Source organism: Coturnix japonica, chromosome 8 (assembly GCF_054131305.1).
Source record: "Coturnix japonica strain WE chromosome 8, WE-NBRP24, whole genome shotgun sequence".
In the NCBI taxonomy this organism is placed as follows: domain Eukaryota; kingdom Metazoa; phylum Chordata; class Aves; order Galliformes; family Phasianidae; genus Coturnix; species Coturnix japonica.
The window spans coordinates 30841071-30859978 of NC_140670.1; the positions used below are offsets into that span (position 1 = coordinate 30841071).

General features: G+C 41.3%; 1 protein-coding gene across 1 annotated transcript in view; it reads right to left on the minus strand.

Annotated features, from left to right (window-relative positions):
* The window catches only part of ADAM12 (ADAM metallopeptidase domain 12), a 149110-nt gene that overhangs the window by 65230 nt on the left and 64972 nt on the right, over positions 1-18908 (minus strand). Inside the window, exons 4-5 of the mRNA XM_015867592.3 lie at positions 3531-3609; positions 69-145 (exon numbers count right to left, since the gene is read on the minus strand). Of these exons, the coding sequence (XP_015723078.2) occupies positions 69-145; positions 3531-3609 (156 nt within the window). The remainder of the gene's footprint in view (positions 1-68; positions 146-3530; positions 3610-18908) is intronic.

The window sequence follows — 18908 nt, forward strand, 5'->3', positions numbered from 1 at the left end:
AACCAAAACTTAAGGAGTAGAAAGATGACTTATTAAAGAGCTAAAGTGTTACTAAAACATTGGCTCACCTGAGTCCCGAGCAGGTACTGAGACTGACTGACGAACTGGGGTACCCTCGTACATTGCCGTGGTAATAGCAGTGACCCTGATTGTAAGAAAAGAGAAAATATTTCAGCACTCTTAGCAATCTTGTTTTCTCTCCCACCTCCTTTGTTTCAAAGCTGTTTTCAGTTTCAGATTACAGAATGCAGAAGTCCACTGACAGCACCTTTCCTTCTCCACTAAATATTCACTGAACAGTTCAAGGTGATCCTCAATTGAAATCTTGACTGCATTTAGGTGATAGAAGATTGGGGTTATTTTTGTTTTTAAAGAAGACCACCAGAGTTTAAATTGCATGACTGTGATAACCTTATTTTTTCTGATATTTAATTTAAAGCTACAGTATAGAATACCTTACAAAGTTACAAATCAACTGGCATATTCTCATACTTGCTTTAAACACTCATATTTGTCTTCAAGACCTCCTACATCCATGTATGCCTACAGGAGATAGTCACATACAAAGGCAGGTATAAAAAAAGACAACGCCAAACAGAGTTGGGGAACAAAGAAAAGCAAGTGAAGGGGAAAGGAAGCAGGTTGGAAAGGAAAGCTTTTATTGAATTACCCAACCGACTGGCTGCACATTATTAAAAGCAACCACGACTAAGAGGGTCTTCTATTTTGAGAGGCAAAAATCCAATTTCATTTTGCAGCCAGGTTATTGTATTTCCTTAATAATTCACTGCTTGCAAAAAGCACCCACAACAGAGATACTTTCTCAGCACAGACGTATCTGTCTGGAATCAAGGTTAATTTTATTGTTGACTAAAGGTTATATTACACTGCCAATTATGTGACTGACTGGAAAGCAACGATTGTGTCACATCCAGCATTTCTTTTCTCATGGCTCCTTTGAATGCCACATGGAAACCAAAAATACCGTTGTAAAAGGTTTCTATCTTATTAGTGCGAGGGAAAGTTATCACTCATGCTCCAACCTGACAGTCATCTTACTGTGCCTTTTATTGCTCAGTTCATCCACATCTATCTGGCTGCATTAATTAACCTTTTCAGCATTGGGGCATAGTTTTCACTTACAAAGCTTCACAGAGACTTCTAAAGAACGCCTTGATTTTGTCATATGAAGCAATAACTATGAAAACATTGGGCAAGATGGAATGATTCAGACAAAAAATTTCCACAAATAAGGATATATCTTGAAAGATATTTGTTTAAAGCATTTGTGCTTCCAACATAAGCAACAGAACACAGCAAAACAACATGAGGCTTGCATTCAGAAAGTCAGGATAGCTTTTATCTGTGATCAAAATGACAGTAGCAGGGTAATAGTATTTTACTCTCTGGTATTGTTATCATCAGTACTCAGAAAGAGCTGGTAGCTTGTTAGTGAGGATAAAGCCACAATGAAAGAGAGGAAGGAAGACATAGGCTGAATTTTTGGGGGGTGATGGCTTCAGTAACAATAGCTGTGGACATCAAGTCTTTCAGCACCAGTAAGCTATTACACTCTATTTTAATATTAGACTCATTTGGCTGATAAGAGTGAGGAAATAAGAGCCCTCTGAACAAATAGGGACTTATACAGTATTCCCTGACACATGTAAAAACAAACACAAAGTCACTTTACTTGTGTCACTTAAACCAAGTCTAAAACAGAGCTCTGAGGAAACCAGCCACTGGTGTCAACCAACGCACCCAGCAAAATAGGAAGGGTGAGCTGATATCTCAACCCATGCAGCCAGTTGTCTTTATCAAAGAGTGAAGTACGGCAAAACTCCTGATTTCTTCCCATCTCGGCACCACAAACTGCTATTTTATTAAATTTGAGCTTCTCGTTGTGGCCCATTTCACAGGTACTCCAAGACCCACATGCTACGCTCCAAGGTCCATACTGAAAATGTAAACTTACCAGAGCATGTCCTGCAATGGGACTGGTAGAAAATTGATTTCTAGTTCAGTAACTGCACCAAACTGCAAGAGGTTGTTTTTTTCCTCCACTCCTGCCAAAAGCTCTTTATTCCTGTACCCTAGTCTATGAAATGGATGACTCTCTAAAAACAAATAATAGCCACAATGGATTTGTCACACTTGAATTAATACTCTATCCTTACTTGACATCATTTCATAGTGACCAGTTTTTGACAACTGCCATTTTTCCCCCCCCAAGTGCTACACAGCAGAACAGGTTGGGCTCCAGTACACATGCCAGGGATACCCCCTGCTGTGTGCAGGGTCACCAACCACCAGACCAGGCTCCCAAGAGCCACATCCAGCCTGGCCTGGAATGCCTGCAGGGATGGGGCATCCACAGCTTCCTTAGGCAGACTATATGAATGTAGGTTTTGTGGTTATTTTGGAAGAGAAAGCCTAGCTATCATTAGCCACGCTTATGTTCACGTAATGTTTGCTACTCTGATCATGTGCTGTGTGCTTTTTACTTCCTTAGAGGGCCTGTACAGCTTTCCTCTTCCTAAAACAAATGACTTTTCTGCTGAGCAGATCTGGAAGAAGATACGAGCATCCAGCAAACAGGAAAGCACTGAAAGCTTTCACAGTGATTGCTTTACTTGGGAGGTCTGGGGCAGTAATGAAGATGCTTCTTCAGAAGTAAAACGTTATGCACAGAAATAATGCCTTCCACTGACACCAGCAAAGCCCATTATGGATGGGAACAGTGAGCTCAATGCTTCTTCCAGCAACGTCAATAAATAAATAACATCACATAACAAATACTTTACAGGAGCTGGGAGTACTCAGGCAGATAAAAGATAAACTTCCTAATTAAAATCACTCGCTGCATTGTTTCTAATCAAGGCGTTGATACTGCTTAGAGGACTATAACGTTACTGCCTTAAAGCGCCTTGTATTTATTAAAGAAAAAGCAGTTTAAACTATTCATGATAAAAAGCATTTTGTGCTGACTTTAACCAGGAGCAGATGAGCCATACCCACACACAGATATAACCACAACAGCTGCGGGATCTGGTTTAAAAAACAAACCCAAACAACTCACCTCCCCAAACCCAGCCCTGGGTTCCCAGCACAGAAACCCAGCCAGCCCTTTGAGCCCATTGGTGTCAGCTTCTGCACAACAGCAATCAGAGAGCGCTTCCTCCCCCCCAGTAGCCAAGGCCTTTCCTCCTTAGCCCCACAGCAACGGATGCCTTATTACAAAATCTTAATGGCTGTATTTCCAAGAAGCTGAGTAAATCTTACAGATGTGGGGGGAAAATAATAAAAAATAATAATTTTTAAAAACCCCTCACAGTTAAAACCCAACAGTTTCCCTTTATAGTCACTCTCTGAAAATTCATGCGTAGGATCACAGCAGTCCAAAAGGTACTGAAGGCAACCATAAGAAAAGATCACTCATGTTGCTGTTTCATCCCGCGGCTCAGATCCCAGCAGAGAGCACTTTGAGCTTTAACGATGAAGCATCGTCTAGCCACGCAGCACAGCCTTACCGTGTAATTGCGTGAGAGAACCACATCAGTCCCATCCTTCAAATAATGTGTTTCTGTGAAGCTGCTGGCTAACAGGCCCCTGGAAAACAAAACACAAAACAACAGAGCACACCGGTCACACTGATGCCACGTCACCTTGACTCTGTCCTTTAGTGGTTCCATTGGAGAGAGCAATCAAAGGCGAACATTAATGACGCAGTGACTACCAGGGGCTGAGTGTGGAACAGGAGAAAATGCAGCTCTGAGTAGTGAAAGCTGCAGTGTATGAGCTCTTCCTCTGTTAACTGTGAAAAGCATAAAGGTTTCCAGACTGCTTTCTCTTCCAAATGAGGTCTGCGTGCTGCGCATCTTGGTACTGCGTCATTCATATGTTTTTCACCATATTTCACTTTAAATCTGTAACCTAGACATGGGTCTATTGTTAACTAGTGGTAGGTTTTGGAAAAGGAAAGTGTTTTTCCTACATTACTATAGTATATAAAGTAATAATTCATTATTGCAACCCAAAGACCAGGTCAGCACTCGGTAAATGAAATAAGCTTCCGTTGACACTGAAGGAAAAACACTTCAGAAGTCAGAGCACTGGGTTTATTGTCATCATCTGAAAAGGATATTCATGAATAGAAATCTAACGACTTGAAATAATGTCTCAGGAGATGGTGATAGACCACATCCACGATGAGACATTTTGTTCTCATTCACTCCATGCTTCCCCTCCTGCCTTTGACAATACTAACAAGAATACTGACTTGCAATGACTGCTTTTCAGAAATGCCCGGAAAGGAGCATGCATGTGACAACTATGAAAAGAACCTTTCTGTAATAAGCATGTGGAACAGGGAAAGCAGCCTCTGCCTTTGTAATAGTCCTGCTATTGATCTGTTTTTCAACTCTTCATCTAAAGAGCATTTCTAACAAGGCCAGGAGGAAGGGTATGTACTCATGTTGACTCAGGATGGGCCTTAGGCTATGACGCTGGAGTACTGAAAAACATCTTATTGAAATGCAAAAGCACAATATAGAAGAAACCAAAACTAAGTGTCCTGAGAGACAACCAAGGTTAGAGATGGATGGGGCTCTGAGCATCTGATGGAGCTATAGGTGTCCCTGTTTGCTGCAGGATGTTGGACAAGATGGCCTTTAAAGGTCCCTTCCACCTCAAATGATTCAATGACTCTAAATGCCACCACGACCTGCAAAGGACTCAAGAGTTTTGCTAAAGATTTTCAGTAGTCTGAAAAAAAAAGCCTGAGAAGTAGTCCATAAAGTTCTGTTCTATTCCAAATATGCAACTGTCCTTCGCAATGGTCATTTGAACAAGCCAGACCCTTTTAAAATTGAAACCTGGTTAATGTTGCACACATCTATATTTTGTGAACTCATGCACATATTTCTTGTAGTATGTATAAGCATTACAATTAGAACATGAATTTTTAATATTCATTATTCTAATGACTTATCTGCATTATGTTAATATCCAACAGCTCAGTCAAAATCGGGACTTTCAGGATCTGGTTTTGCTAGGAACTGCATTGGCACTCATTAGAGAGTTAACTTTTATAAGCTCATATTTTAAGGTAGGAGGAAAAAAAGGTGAATTAAACATGATGAAGAGACAAATATCAGTATAAAAGCATGAAGACAGCAAAGCTTAACACACACAGCAAGCATTCAAGCACAGATTCTCTATTTGAACTTTTCAGCTTGTGGGAAATATCAGCATATTAATGTATAACGAATGTAACAGCACCGCAGTGTTAGGTGGGTTGTACAGGACCTGCTCTGTACCTCAGCCAACCCCTGTACCCACAGCAGGATTTGGTTGCCTAACTGAGCTCCTAACACCACTTTAGGTGCTCTATAGATTTCACCAAGCAGCCCAGGACACCTCAGCCAAGCTGTTCCAGATGGCACTTGGCACCCACTTATCTCAGCCCTTGTGCCTGCAGTCTCTGGATGGTCTGCCTGAAATGAAGTGTGCTCTAACTACATTTCCTACCGCTGTTCTCATTATCATGAAGAGCAGCTGCTTTCTTAATTATCGTTATTATTTATATAACACCACTACAGGTTTCTTTTCGCTTAGAGGGCATTCATAAATTTTGTAAAGGCAAAAGGTTCAGATCCCATTCCTGCTGAAGCCAACACTTCTGTTGTGCACTTTTTGGACATGGGATTTCACATTGGGTACCAGAGCAATTTTTATTTAATGGGACAAAATGCAGGCAAGGTACAGGGTAACAGATGTAGCATAAGGACAGCGGCTGAGCAATAAACTCACCTTGTGCTCTGCTATTTCCAAAGTGTTTGACAGCAGCACTGATAAAGATGACCTTTCTGCTTCTGCTTGCTCTATCCTCGGGCACAGGTTTAGAAAATATTTCATGGGGTCATAGATTTTAATACCAAGAGGGAGCGCTGTGATCAGCAGGCTGACCTGTCACATTACATAGCTCATTTGATGTGAATTAGCCTTCTGATACAATAACTGCGATGGAACCAGACTGTTCATTCCCTTACTGCATAGATCTCCCACGATGAAGAAGCCATGATGAGGTTATTAATTTTCTAACTGTTAATTATGCCCAGAGTAAAATGCAGCACACTTTGTACCTCCTCACTTGGCTTTGTTGATGTTCAATTTCCAGTCACTGGGTCTCATTCCTTTGCATCAATGCAGTCTGTGAATCTCTCTTAAACATTTCTCCTTACTAAAGTGAGGAACTACAGCAGGTGAACAAACTCCTGGTCTCCCTGTCATCAGTCTCCCTATTAGGATCAGGATGAGATCCGTATCTAGACCAATGGAAATGCCAACTGAACATTAAGAACTCCCTGTGTGAGTAGTTAAAGGCTGGCAGGAACCAGCAACATGATAGAGTCCTGCTGTTTGACTAACCAAATAAAAACTGAAGTACGTCTTCATGTAGCAGCCAAAGAAGGAATTCATATCATGGAAATTTCAAGTACAGCTGAAGAGCCTTTTAAAGAAAATGAGGAAGTTTTTCTGGAGACTGCATTAACACCTTTAGTTTGGTAACTAAGACATCATTACTAAGACATCTGTCTTCCTGCCATGCACAGTGCTTGAGAGCGAGCCAGGGGAAAGGTACCTCTGCACTGTAGAGGGTAGGGACCTATATAAGACATGTCACCAGGGAGCCCAATAATTTCTAGTAGGGGAAGAAGCTGTTATCCCCCCTTCCAGAAATGCCTAATATCCTAAAAGCTCTACCGCAGAATAAGCACAAGACATTAGTATCCAGGGACAGCAAGTCATGTACTGGCATTTCTTGAAAGCTTATCAAAACTAAGTGTAACAAGCACTCCAATTCCACTACTGAGCGTGCACCACTTCACTCTGCAATTATGGCAATAGTGTTTAACACACTGAACAACAAATTCAACATGTGTATCTACTCAGTAATTTAATTACCTCTCTCAAAAAAGATATGCAACGTAACAGACTGATTTACATTTCTGTTTCTGACCCACAGTAAAGGAGATTAATTGAGTAAAATAAATTAATTTAGATGGCAAGCTACTTAACCTAATTGGATCAATGTAATTCTGAAAGAGCAGGGATCAAAATAACATTAATATATCATAGTACAATTCATCACCATGTCTGGAGTCTCAAATGTTGCCAGCTACAATGCTCAGCAGTAACAGACAATTATCAGTTTCTTGCACTGCATGAAGAGGCAGAAACTATTGTTATCAAGAATAGCACCAACCGCTGGATATGATTTAAAAAATAACAATTAAAGGAGCATCACAACTTTCTAATTAATTCTAAGAAGCAAAAGTATGACTCAAGTTAAATAAGTTACGCATTTGTCAGTATTGTGGATATTTCCACGTTTCCCAGAGCTGAATTAACAAATAGAAGCCTTGATGGCCCAGAAGGGCTAATTTTGTCTCTCCTGATCTATAGCAGACACAGCACAGCCTTCCTCATCCTCTGTAAATCAGCATTAATGTTACACACTGTGTTTGCCAAAATGCTTTCAGGTGCCAAGCAGCTTCACTGACCTGAGCCTCAGGGAACACGAACAAGACTGTTTAAACTTCTAACCCTCACCTTTTCCACCCCTTACCCAAGTGGAGTCCCGGGTGGTTTGTTTGAGAAGGGGAAAAAACGTCCTGTTTTAAACACAGGAAACTCTTTCCTCAAACCATTTAATAACAGGCACAGTAATTTAACACACCGACTCTCGCTTGTAAATGAGAAAAATCACCCTCTGCTCTCCAGGCACCGATATATTATTTCAAAAGGTTATAATGATATTTCATCACCCAGGGAGCGTCAGAAAGATGGAGTCGCCAAAGTTAGAGGTGGAAAAAAACCCACTGGATCATACAGGCGGCCTCCCTGGAAGCCAAGTGTCTCATAGACCAAACTGGGTTCTGTCTCACTGAGCTTCCAATGTCAAAAGCAGTGCTGATCCCACTGCTTTCAAAGGGAGATTACTCTGCTCTCCAACAGATGTTACTGTCACGATGCATTTCCTGACGTTCAGTCTTTTCTAGTTTTTCCTAGCTACGCTTCTTTCACTCTCTGGAACAATTGCTTTTCCTTCTTGGTACATGCATCATTCAGATAGATACAGATTATTATCACATTCTCCCTTAGCCATCCACATGCCAAGCAAAGCATGACAGGCTATATAAAAAGACAAGAAGTGTGCACTTCTCATACTAGTGCTACTCAGGAAAAAACCTCAGCATTATCACAGCAGGAGCACACACCAGGGTTATATAGGAGAAAAACATAGGTGAAACTCTAAAGAATAAATCTCTTTCCAGAAGCACCAAAGAACACAATTATTCCTCAGTCTATCTCCTAGGATGAAACTACTTTGGTTGCCCACTCTGTAGGAGGATGTCCCCTGGTGATAAGGGAAAGGCACCAATGTAACCACCCAGCAAAACAGATCTATGGGCAGCAGCCTCTGCCTCTCAAAGCTGCTGTATGAGACTGAACTGATTCAACAGCACTGTCTTACAGCCAGACAAGGTGATGTCTGGATGCTCTGGTAGATGTTTCCTCCAAGTGCTGCTCAAGGTTTGGCTCTTTATTGCACATTTTAGAAGGAACGTGCCTTGTTCTGGCATGGTATAAAACATAAAGCTCGGAATCTGCCTTAGGGTGGAATCAGGGTCAAAGGAATAAGTTAATGTGCTGTGAATCTGTTGAATCTTAGTAACCTACGTGTGTGTTTGCACTTCTGGGGTTCATGCTCTTCATTTTGCTTTTCTGCTTCATTTTATTTTGACTAACACCCCAATGCAGTAACTCCACCCCAAGAACTGGTGTTTTAGGAAAAACTTCAAGTATTCCTATGACTTAAATGGAGAGTCAGCTGCTACTCTGTGGAAGCATAGATCATATTAAGTCACTGGTAACACAAGGCTGTCTCAAACCCAATGCTTCCCTTCCCACTGACATGCTGCCTGCAGCTCACACATCTGACCTTTACTTATACTTGTTTCTCTCTCTCCCTTCCTTCTGAATGATGAAATGCCCGTTTTCCTCCCCATCCAAGTACTGCCTCACTGTCATACAAATTCTTATTAGAAACCTTCCTGCATTTTAAACCACACCAACAAATGGGGGAGGAGAGGAGAGGGAAACAGGATGAAACATAAGGGGGGAAAAAAGAGAAGTATTCTACTTCCCTGCCTACTGACACCAGCACACTCCATTAATTCTTCATCTCAGTTCAGGCCATCTTGACCTTCATACTGGAATTAGCTGTTATTTCTTCAATTGGTGTATTTCTTCAAAGGAATAAACACGTTTGTTAAGCCTGATGCTTCTGCAGCGGTTATCTCAGTACAAGCACCTCCTGATATTCACTACAGCCAGCTCAGCAGTGGCATTTTTCAATTCTTCTCTCTCATTACAACATAACGAATGAGTGAAGCATGGGTAATGAGTTCCCCATGCATAAGCACCTAACATCATCCTATTCATAAAACCACCACATAGTCTTTAAACGTGTCGCATTCCTTCCCCTTGTTTAATTATCTTAAGTGACTTGAAATGCTTTTGGACATTTTCCCACTGAACGTCTCCACTTCATGATACCCTCCTATCTGCTACACTCCAATGTGCTGCCATGGAGGAACTGCAGTGTCATAACTGCAGAACCCAAGAGATTAAAATTCACAGAGCTTAATTAGCACAACAGTTCTGAAAAGGGGAGCAAAAGAAAACTATAATAGCCAGGGAATCAACCGAGCAGTCAACATTTCAATATTAAGTCTATGGCAATAGACTCTGGCCTATTTGACTTCATCTTTGGATAGACAATATCAGTTGGTCATACACTACATTCAAAAAACAGATCTTTGTACCTCTAATGAGTTCTTTGGATGCAGAAATTCATATAATCCTGCGCCTACCAGAGTCCACATTAAAATCCAACTTGACCAACTCCAATACACCTGAGCAACATTTGACAGTTTTCAGCATTTCTCCCCCAGATTTATCCTAGGAGAACTCCTCATGAGGAATATTTTCTATTACCTCCTTGAGTCTCCCTGTGCAGCAGCATAACAGAAATCATGTTATCAGCTCAGCTGGGCAACACGCCATGGAGAGCAAAGCCCTTTGGTAAAGGCTCCAGAATACCATCAGCCACAAATTGCTGTCAGCTAAGGAGAGACGACAGGGCTTATTGGCTAACTGATTTTTGATGGAAAAACACAATTTCGTACACTTAGGGAAACAACGTAGTTTGGCTGCTTTAGAGATATCTTATCGCTAGCTGCACTGAGTACCTTTAATTTAGAGTAATGGCAGTGCCTGCAAAGCCCTGAAGCAAGATGCCAGAAGTTAAAGAAATATTTTGGGAGTCACTACTAAACTACTACAGCTCTGAACTATCTGTGGCAAAGATCAAAAGCAATGTGCACTGCTGCGCTGCAGGTTGAACCCAAGCAGATTTACACAGCCCTGAGTGCTCACAATTGGCTTTGGCTAGACTAAAGACTAACACAGCTCTGAAACTCTGGCTCCCGTTCTACAAGATCTAGTTCTCAGATGACAATATTGTGGTTTCCCATGAAATGCATACTTCCTATTATTTTCCTTCCACTAAAACTTGTACTAGATGATGTAGGGGCCTTCTTAACGTGCTAATCTTGCACACAGAACACACCACTTGAATTACAGATTCAGGCAACACCAGAAAAACTGTGGCTCAAAAAGATTCACTGGAAAACACTGAGACATTTCAGAAGCATGTATATACATACGCTTATATAGAAGATTCACTATATATAACAAGTGGCAGACAATACTTTAATGCATTCTTTTCTAACATCAGCGCTGTCTTTGACAGTAAAAATTCTCTGCAGTCCCCGTGGCACTTCTAGGATGGCATATTTTCATTAAACAGTAAGTTTGGAGATGCTGGCCTGGAAGGCTGTCAAAGTCGATTTGAAACGTCTCATTCAATTAAATGTCACTGGTAGCCAAGTGAGATTATGCTGCTAAACAGATGTCATCGGGTACATTGTTTAACTATGCTTTCATCTGAATATTTCCAGAATAGCAGAGAAATCTGCTTACAGCACCAAGAAAAGGTAGTCAACGTAGAAATTGTTGTCAACGTGGAAAATTAAGAAACACCAGCTAAGAAAAATAAGCCAGCATGTATTAAAAACTCACTAACAAGATGCAAACAGCACCACAGGATTAGTAGAGGTTCTATGCAAGTATCTCCAATGCTATTGGAAAGCTTGGCTCTACCATTAGTGAAAAGTCACGTTGCCCAGGTTTGTTAGTAGACTGAGTGAAAATCACAACCACCTTGTAACTGCCTCCTTGCTTTTGAGTGCATGCCTGCAGGCTTGCATTTGCATTTCTGATTTCAATTTCTGCCAGCTTGCTGAAACTGGAAGTATTAGTTTCATTTTATTCAACCCACATTTTTCTCCTTGCCACAAGAATTAACCATTTGCCCGAGTATGCTTTGCTCAGACTTCAGTTGCCCAGCACCATTAACTATTATGGGTACATGCTCATCTTGCACTACACCTCACTGCCTCCTTCAAATTCAGGATGACACTCCTCCAACCCAACTAACTCCTCCCAGCTTCAGTTTTTCTTGCACAATGGTGTAACTTCATGTTTTATGAGGCACTTCTGCTGCGAGCACACCTTCCATTGCCAGACCTGAGGACTGGGGGCTGCCCCTGCCCTTACTGACCCATCCCCATCAGCAGCTGGTATGTGCACTGCAGTTGACTTGGGAAAGCCCTGGGTGATTTTTAAAGCACTATAAAGTTATACTCTCATAGGATGATGGCTCCTTTCCAACTACCTCCGCTACAACATGACTTGGAACTGAGATGAGGTAATTTGGGTGTTTGCAGGACCAAAGCATGGGCCAGAATAATCAAGCTACCAGTAAGTTTATAGGGTGGAGGCTTATGAGAAAAAGAATGAGAGTTGGAATATTTCTCTTCTCTTTCCCCTTTCTTATTCATTTAAATTACTTTTCCTACAATCCTTGTATTCCACCTCAGCTGCTCTTCACCACCTTTCCATTCCCCCCTGCTGTTCCCCACATTATTTCTCCATAGTCCTCCTTTCATCTCCTCTTGCATACCACATTTGTTATTACACTGTTAATCAAGTAAGAAAGACACATAAAAATCAACACAACCAGGTCATTGTTTTTCATTAAACAAACCTCCAACCCAGGGCTACTCTGACTCAGGCTCCACATTTATGTTATTTGAACAATGGAGAAAGAACAGTCAGCAACATCAGGACACAAGGGTAAGAGAATACTAGTTTTTAAGTTTATAGCTTGCTTTTTCTTCCTCTAACCACTCTACTGCATGTATACTGTATCTAATTGCTTAGCCTTGCAATATATCAGGTAAAACCAGATTAATGGCTGTGGCTTAGCAAGGCAAGTGGCTCACCAAGACTACAGCAGAGAGACACAGAAACATCCCTCCTTCCTGTTCCAGCAGCAAGTCTACAACCAGAAACATAGAGAAGAAGCAAACAAAAACCCTACACCATCAGCTGTTACCACTTCTACATGTTCAAGAGGAGATTAGCGCATGTGTCAAATAATGACTTCTTGCTACAACAAAGGTTGATGATTTATTGTTGTTGCTGGCCCAGTTTGCTTCTCACCCATATTGAGAGCGTCTCATTGCAACAGTTAGCGAAGTCGCTAGCAGTGAGCTTGGGCAAAAGAAGGATCAGACGTTATCTGTCAGCAGTTAAGACACAAAACTCTCATTTTCTTTTCAATTCAAGGAAGTAATTAGTTTACGATAACATTTAACATTTAGTTGCTGACAGAGATATGACACTTATCTTACATAAGTCATTTTAATTATTTCTACTAACCAAGACCTCAAAAATATTGTGTAGTTTAAGCTAACAATGCCTTCCCAGATATTTTTGGTTCTACTGTCATTTGAAAAATTGATGCCTAGAGCATCAGCATTTATCCAACTCATTATAGATTTCATCCAAATGACTCCAGATAATTAAAAGTATGCTTCAATTTTATTGTAATGTTTTCCTCTCTAACACTGCAAAGCAATTCTCTTGTTGCTTGGGGTTTTAGGAATAAATGTAGATTCATCCTCATAAAATAAAGAACCAAAGGACTAGACACAAACTACTCCTATATAGAGATGTAAGAGTAAGACATGCAGATATACTAAGTGAATGTAGATACACACAGGGAAATATTTTGAGGCATTATGTGGGGCACTCACAGAATGGCCCAGATGAGAAGGGACCTCAAGGATGATGAAGCTCCAACCCTCTCCACCACAAGCAGGGCCACCAGCCTCCATATCTAATACCAGCCCAGGCTGCCCAGGGCCCCATCCAACCTGGCCTTGAGCACCTCCAGGGATGGGGCATCCACAGCCTCTCTGGGCAGTTTGCAATAATTAACATGGCACTGACTTTAATATACACAGGTATGAGGAGCTACAGGGAGAAACCTGCTTCACTCCAGGATCCTTAGCAGTACTTCAGTTAAGCAGTGTCAGGTATGATGAATTTTCCTTGGCACACCTTTATCATCGAATGCTTTATGTTTTACAGGATTTTCAGGTTACTTTGAAACTAAAATTACCCATGAATAGCAATGTCATTAAAAAGCAATTACAGATACATGCCTTTTAATGCCTCTGTTATAATGCATATTCTGTTAAATCAGAGAGAGTCCATTTAAGAACACAGACACAAAAAAAAACCCTCTGTAATTTAGCATTAACATCCATATGAAGCAGAGCTAACAAGGGCTCAGTGAGGTACTTTCAGACTGAGGTAAGCAAAAGGAAAAAACCCATAATTAGTAGAACATGATGTAAATATTAGGAAATGGATCTGTATTTTATAAAGGCCATTTTACTCAAGTCAGCTTAGGTTTCCTCCCACTCACATAAAGAATCTGCAGTGAATAAGCCCTTGACTCATGAGGATATTTCACATGCAGATTTGGATTTTATGTAAATTATTTAAGCGTGTTTTAGAAAGTCCAGGCTGCAATTTGAAAGCATTCCCCTGCCTATGTGCATCAGTCAAAGAAACAGCACTCATCACTAAGCAACTCGTATGGGTAGGAGTTCTGCCAACAGCCTTAATGGTAAGCTGTTGCATTTGCAGCTCACAGTTGGAAAAGGCAAGATCCTGCTATCCTGCCTCTTACATTAGCCTCCTCCTGACCACAGGAGAAGCACCCTGGGCTAGGCCATGCTAGTGGTACCCAAAGCCATATATCAATGCCTGTCTATAGCCAAACAGTGCTGGATAGTATCAGATCAAGCAAGAAACCCCTCTTGACAACAGAGAGGCAAAAAAGGCAAAATCCCAAGAGTAAGCCCCTCTGAAAGAGGTCTCTGAAGGAGAACTGCCAAGTCACAGCAAGAGGCTCAAGGTAATCAATGTGTCACTGTCTACTGTATTATAGAAACAGACAAAATTACATTTGCTTTTCCTGTAGATTACTGAGTTTTGGCACTATCTGGTTCGATTAGAGATGTTAGGCCGTGTTCCACTGCATGAATTTGCAATAATGCTTCCAATAGCAAAAAGCAAGAGATAAAATTTTATCAGCACTGTGCCAGCTGCCCAAACAACGAAGCACACGCTGAAGGTGTGAGGCTTTCCACTGTTTGTGTGTCTGTCTGCTACCCAAAGCCAGACAAGTCTACAACAGCATTGTTGGCAAAGGTTAAAGAGGAAGCCGGCACTAGAGAGGGGATGCTAGGCTGTCAGGGAGAGCCAGATAACGAACACAAAAGGCTTTAACCCAGCTCCCTTAGGTAAGGGAACAGAAGACAACCAGGGCTACTAACAAAATAGCAGGGAATTTAAGTTTGGGAAACATGTAACGGTATATTGAGCCTTTCCCCTCTAGACTTCTGGCTTTAATTAGATCCTTGTCTGAAATAATGGAAAGCTTTTTCAGCAACTGATGGCTGATGCGTAGATTGCAAAATAAATAAATAAATAAATAAATAAATGAGCTGGTTGCAGATTAGACAGTGATATCACAGTATAATGCACTCAATCTAGCCACATTCCCCTTTCCCCCCTCACTTCTGCCAACTGTCAGTCTGCCATTTTGTTATCAGTCTGAGCAGGAAGGAGATACTGAACATATTCCCAGCTATTCCCATGGTATTAGGAGAAAGGAGGCAGGGCAGAGTATAGACGGGTACTAGAATGTTGGCTTCTACAGTCTGTGTGCCAACCTCAACAGTTCCAGGGCTGGTAGTTCAGCAGATCAGACAGCTAACTAATGCAGTAAAAGAAACAAAAGAAAGACAGAGAAACACCTGGAAAAAAATCAAAGCAACAACTACAAAAGTAGTACATTGAATTTCTCTTTACTGCTTGTGATTATCTCCTATGTGTCACTAATGGGTTGAGACACCCTTCTACTGCTTGAAATGTTTTTCTGCACTGCTTTTTGCCCATTTCTTATATAAAGTGCTGTTTTTACTTAATTTAATTTTCACTGCACCTTCGTCGCATTTACATTTTGGCCTAATTTTCCACATGGGAGTCAGGCCCTGCATTTCAGTAATAAACCATGTGTACTTTGCCATGGCTTTTAGGCAAGGTAGGAGCCTTTATGGGAGCTGCTGTTATCTTAACCCCACAATTTTCAGACACCATTAATGAAATACCTCTACTTGACTCTGCCCTTTAAGGCCAAGCTGCTCGGTCCTAGATTTCCCCTTGATCTGCTCCAGTTTGCCATGTTCCAAAGAGGATGGATACTCCAACCACACTTTGGAAAGCTCAACAGCATGTGATTTGCATGACCTTCTGGCCATGTTTCCCCACGCTGTAACAAGGCTTATCTGCTTTGGCCCGGTGTGTAGCCCAAGATACGTGTTTTCTCAGCACAGAGAACTATGAGGAAGTTTTCCTTGCAAGGCAGTCCTCAAGGTTCTTTATCTTGATCTAAAAGATCTCTTCGCTCTTAAAAGAGCGCATCGACTGATGAATGCAGATACTTAGATTCATAAGCGTACTTTCTGACACACCTAGAAAGTGCACAGGAAGCAATACTTCAGAAACATTAGCGCACATCAGCAGAACCTCACCATCTCCTACTGAGCTACGGTGACTCACATCAGCCTAAATAGATATGACAATAAATAAAATGCAGGAGAGACTGAATCCTTGGATTAAAATCAGGCAGCAAACAAAAGAAGCTGAGTTTTGAACTCAAGGCAAGACAGTTATTGTGGCGTTTCAAAGAAGAAACAACATCACAGCACACTAGAATTCCAGCAATCTGCTCTCCTAAGAGGAATTTTTTTCTTATCCTTTCTGATAGATGAGAGTCTCAAAGTACAGTGTCACTGAAACAGGAGAGAAAGAGCAGCTACAGAGACTCAGATCTGCCAAGATACGGGGAGAGCTGCCAAAAAAGGCATTTAAAATTTTAACAAGACCTGACCAGAAAGTCTTTGGCTTGTCTCAGCTTCCTGATGGTTGAAAGCTGGAAAGGCTGCAGAACCTCAGTAAGAATACCTTGAAAGTCTAGGTGGCAGAAAAACAGAGAGAAGCGTGTCTGGAAGGGGGGAGGACACAGGCACATCAGTTTTCCATGAGGTTGTGCCCCACTGGAAAGCTTGCTGATATCTACAGACTAAAAAAGATGTTTCCTTGGCAGATTCATAATAAACTTCCACGTAAACATCAGAGTGGCTTTGGCTGTACCTCTGTGCTATATAAATTGAAGGCTCCCTCTGCATCTCACAGAGGGTGGGTTGTTTTAGTCTGTACGGATCTGCATTTTTGTTTGTTTTGATGGTCTAGAAAAAAAGCCCTACAATTTTTTGAGATGCAAGTGGTTCCATTATGAAAGTAAGGACCAAACATGCTACGGAAGCAAGAGCAAGGAAATGGTGACATTCTGTATGTTTGCTTCTATTTGAGGAATTCCCATTGCCAACTACAGTTGGCTGCTGTCAGAGAGTATTACCCCTAACAAGATCCCTAGAAACACACAATGAACATGATCTTAAAGTTCCCAATACTCCAGATCAGTAGAAGGGTTGGGGACAGCGATATCGCACTGCCAACAGCTGTCATAAGTAGTACGATTTCATCCTGTCATTGGCCTAACAACTGTCTTTTTCTTTTCTGTTTCATGCTTCAGCGTATCTTCAAGCTGTCATAACAGATACGTCAAGCAATATTACCCTCCCAACAATATCAGTTCAAATTATTCCTTGGATTATTCCTCTTCTGGCCTCTTGAAGACACAAGTCTATTTTCTCAACTCCAGTCAGTGCAATTCTAAAGCTAATTCTCTACCTCAGCATAACTTGTCCATAAAGTGCCAAATTCAAGATGTCAAAGATGAACCTGAAAGGCAAATTCATGTAAAACTGCTAAATCATAGCAGTTATTGGCTGATTTTCTATGGAAAACTTCCCAGCTACAGGAAGAAAACCTTCAGCTTTTGGCATCTATACCAGGGTAACAGGAAGACACACTCTGCAATCCATAATGATCAACCACCTACGCATTTTCACCCACCAGCAAAATTAAGATTGCGCCATGCTCTTCTCAAGCTCCACGTCTTTCCAATAACTACCTGCTTCTAGATTCATAGATGTGAACAACATAATGGTTTATAGAGAGATCTTCAAGAAAGCAATGCTTTTTACAGCCGTAGAGATTTGTCTACAAACAAGACTGTCTACATTGGAGGAGGACAGGAACCTATCATTTTAAAGGCATTAAAATCAGAGAAAGCTCCAATGTGTAACAAACTCATCACAGGTCAGCCTGCATTCTGATGCTTTCTGTCCCTGTGCAAATAACAATGCTTCAGAATCCCATTCCTTCACAAAGACACGGCTCTTGCTGTAATGGAGCCTCGATCCCATCACACATTTACTGGAAGGTGTCAGCTGGGGGTGGTGGTGAAGAAGAAAGGCTGACAAATCCTCTGCCTTGTTGCATGCCTCTATGTTAAAAAGCAGGTGTGCCACAGCGTGAATGTTTTATTTCCACAGCGAAAAATTATTTCCCTTGTGATAACATGCTAACTGCTCTGTGTGGCTGATTTCACACTTGGCTGCTGCAGATGATGCTACAGGTTGCGCAGTCGCTTTCTGACACTTGAGATAAAAACCTGTTTGCTGGAGTCAAAACCCAAGCTGTCTTCATCAGGGTCAGTATTTCACTCACAGCATTACAGCAAATCTGGCATATCTGTAGGCAGTAGTGGAAAGGGGTAAGCCAGACAGGACTGAATTTGAGACAGATATCCAGAAACACGTCATATCAGATAATACATAGGAGAGCTGAACTGTCTCTGTGCAGAGGTGGGCATTCATCAAAATACCCCAACAGTGAACTGAAGCCAACAAAATGAAATCCAGTCAATTTGAATTGCAGTTAGGGTATTTTCATTTTTGACTCTTTTCCCTTTATTCTCCTGCCAAATGTGTGTATGGGGGTACAATTTCATTTTCCTGTTTTGAAAAACATCTCCTCTTCCCAACGGGTAAAGTCTAACAAAACTAAATGAGAAACTGCAGAATCGTGGCCGGTATCCAACTGAGATTTCAGCACCCGTATAAGCAGAAACACGTGCTCATTTCCAGCTTTCTTCAGAGAAGGCATTAATGACATGGCATTAAGGACATGGCTGAAGCTTTTAAAGTGGTTCGCAACAGTGGCCCATCTAACAAACAAAAGAATCAACCTTCAGATGAAGAGTGAGCAAAGCCTCAAAATGGTGGTAAGGTAACACTTTGCTATAGAAAGGGAAAGGGGAACTTCACAGAAACCAAGACAAAGGGTAACTGTACATTTAAAAGTGCAGGGAAAGGGGGAATTGCAGA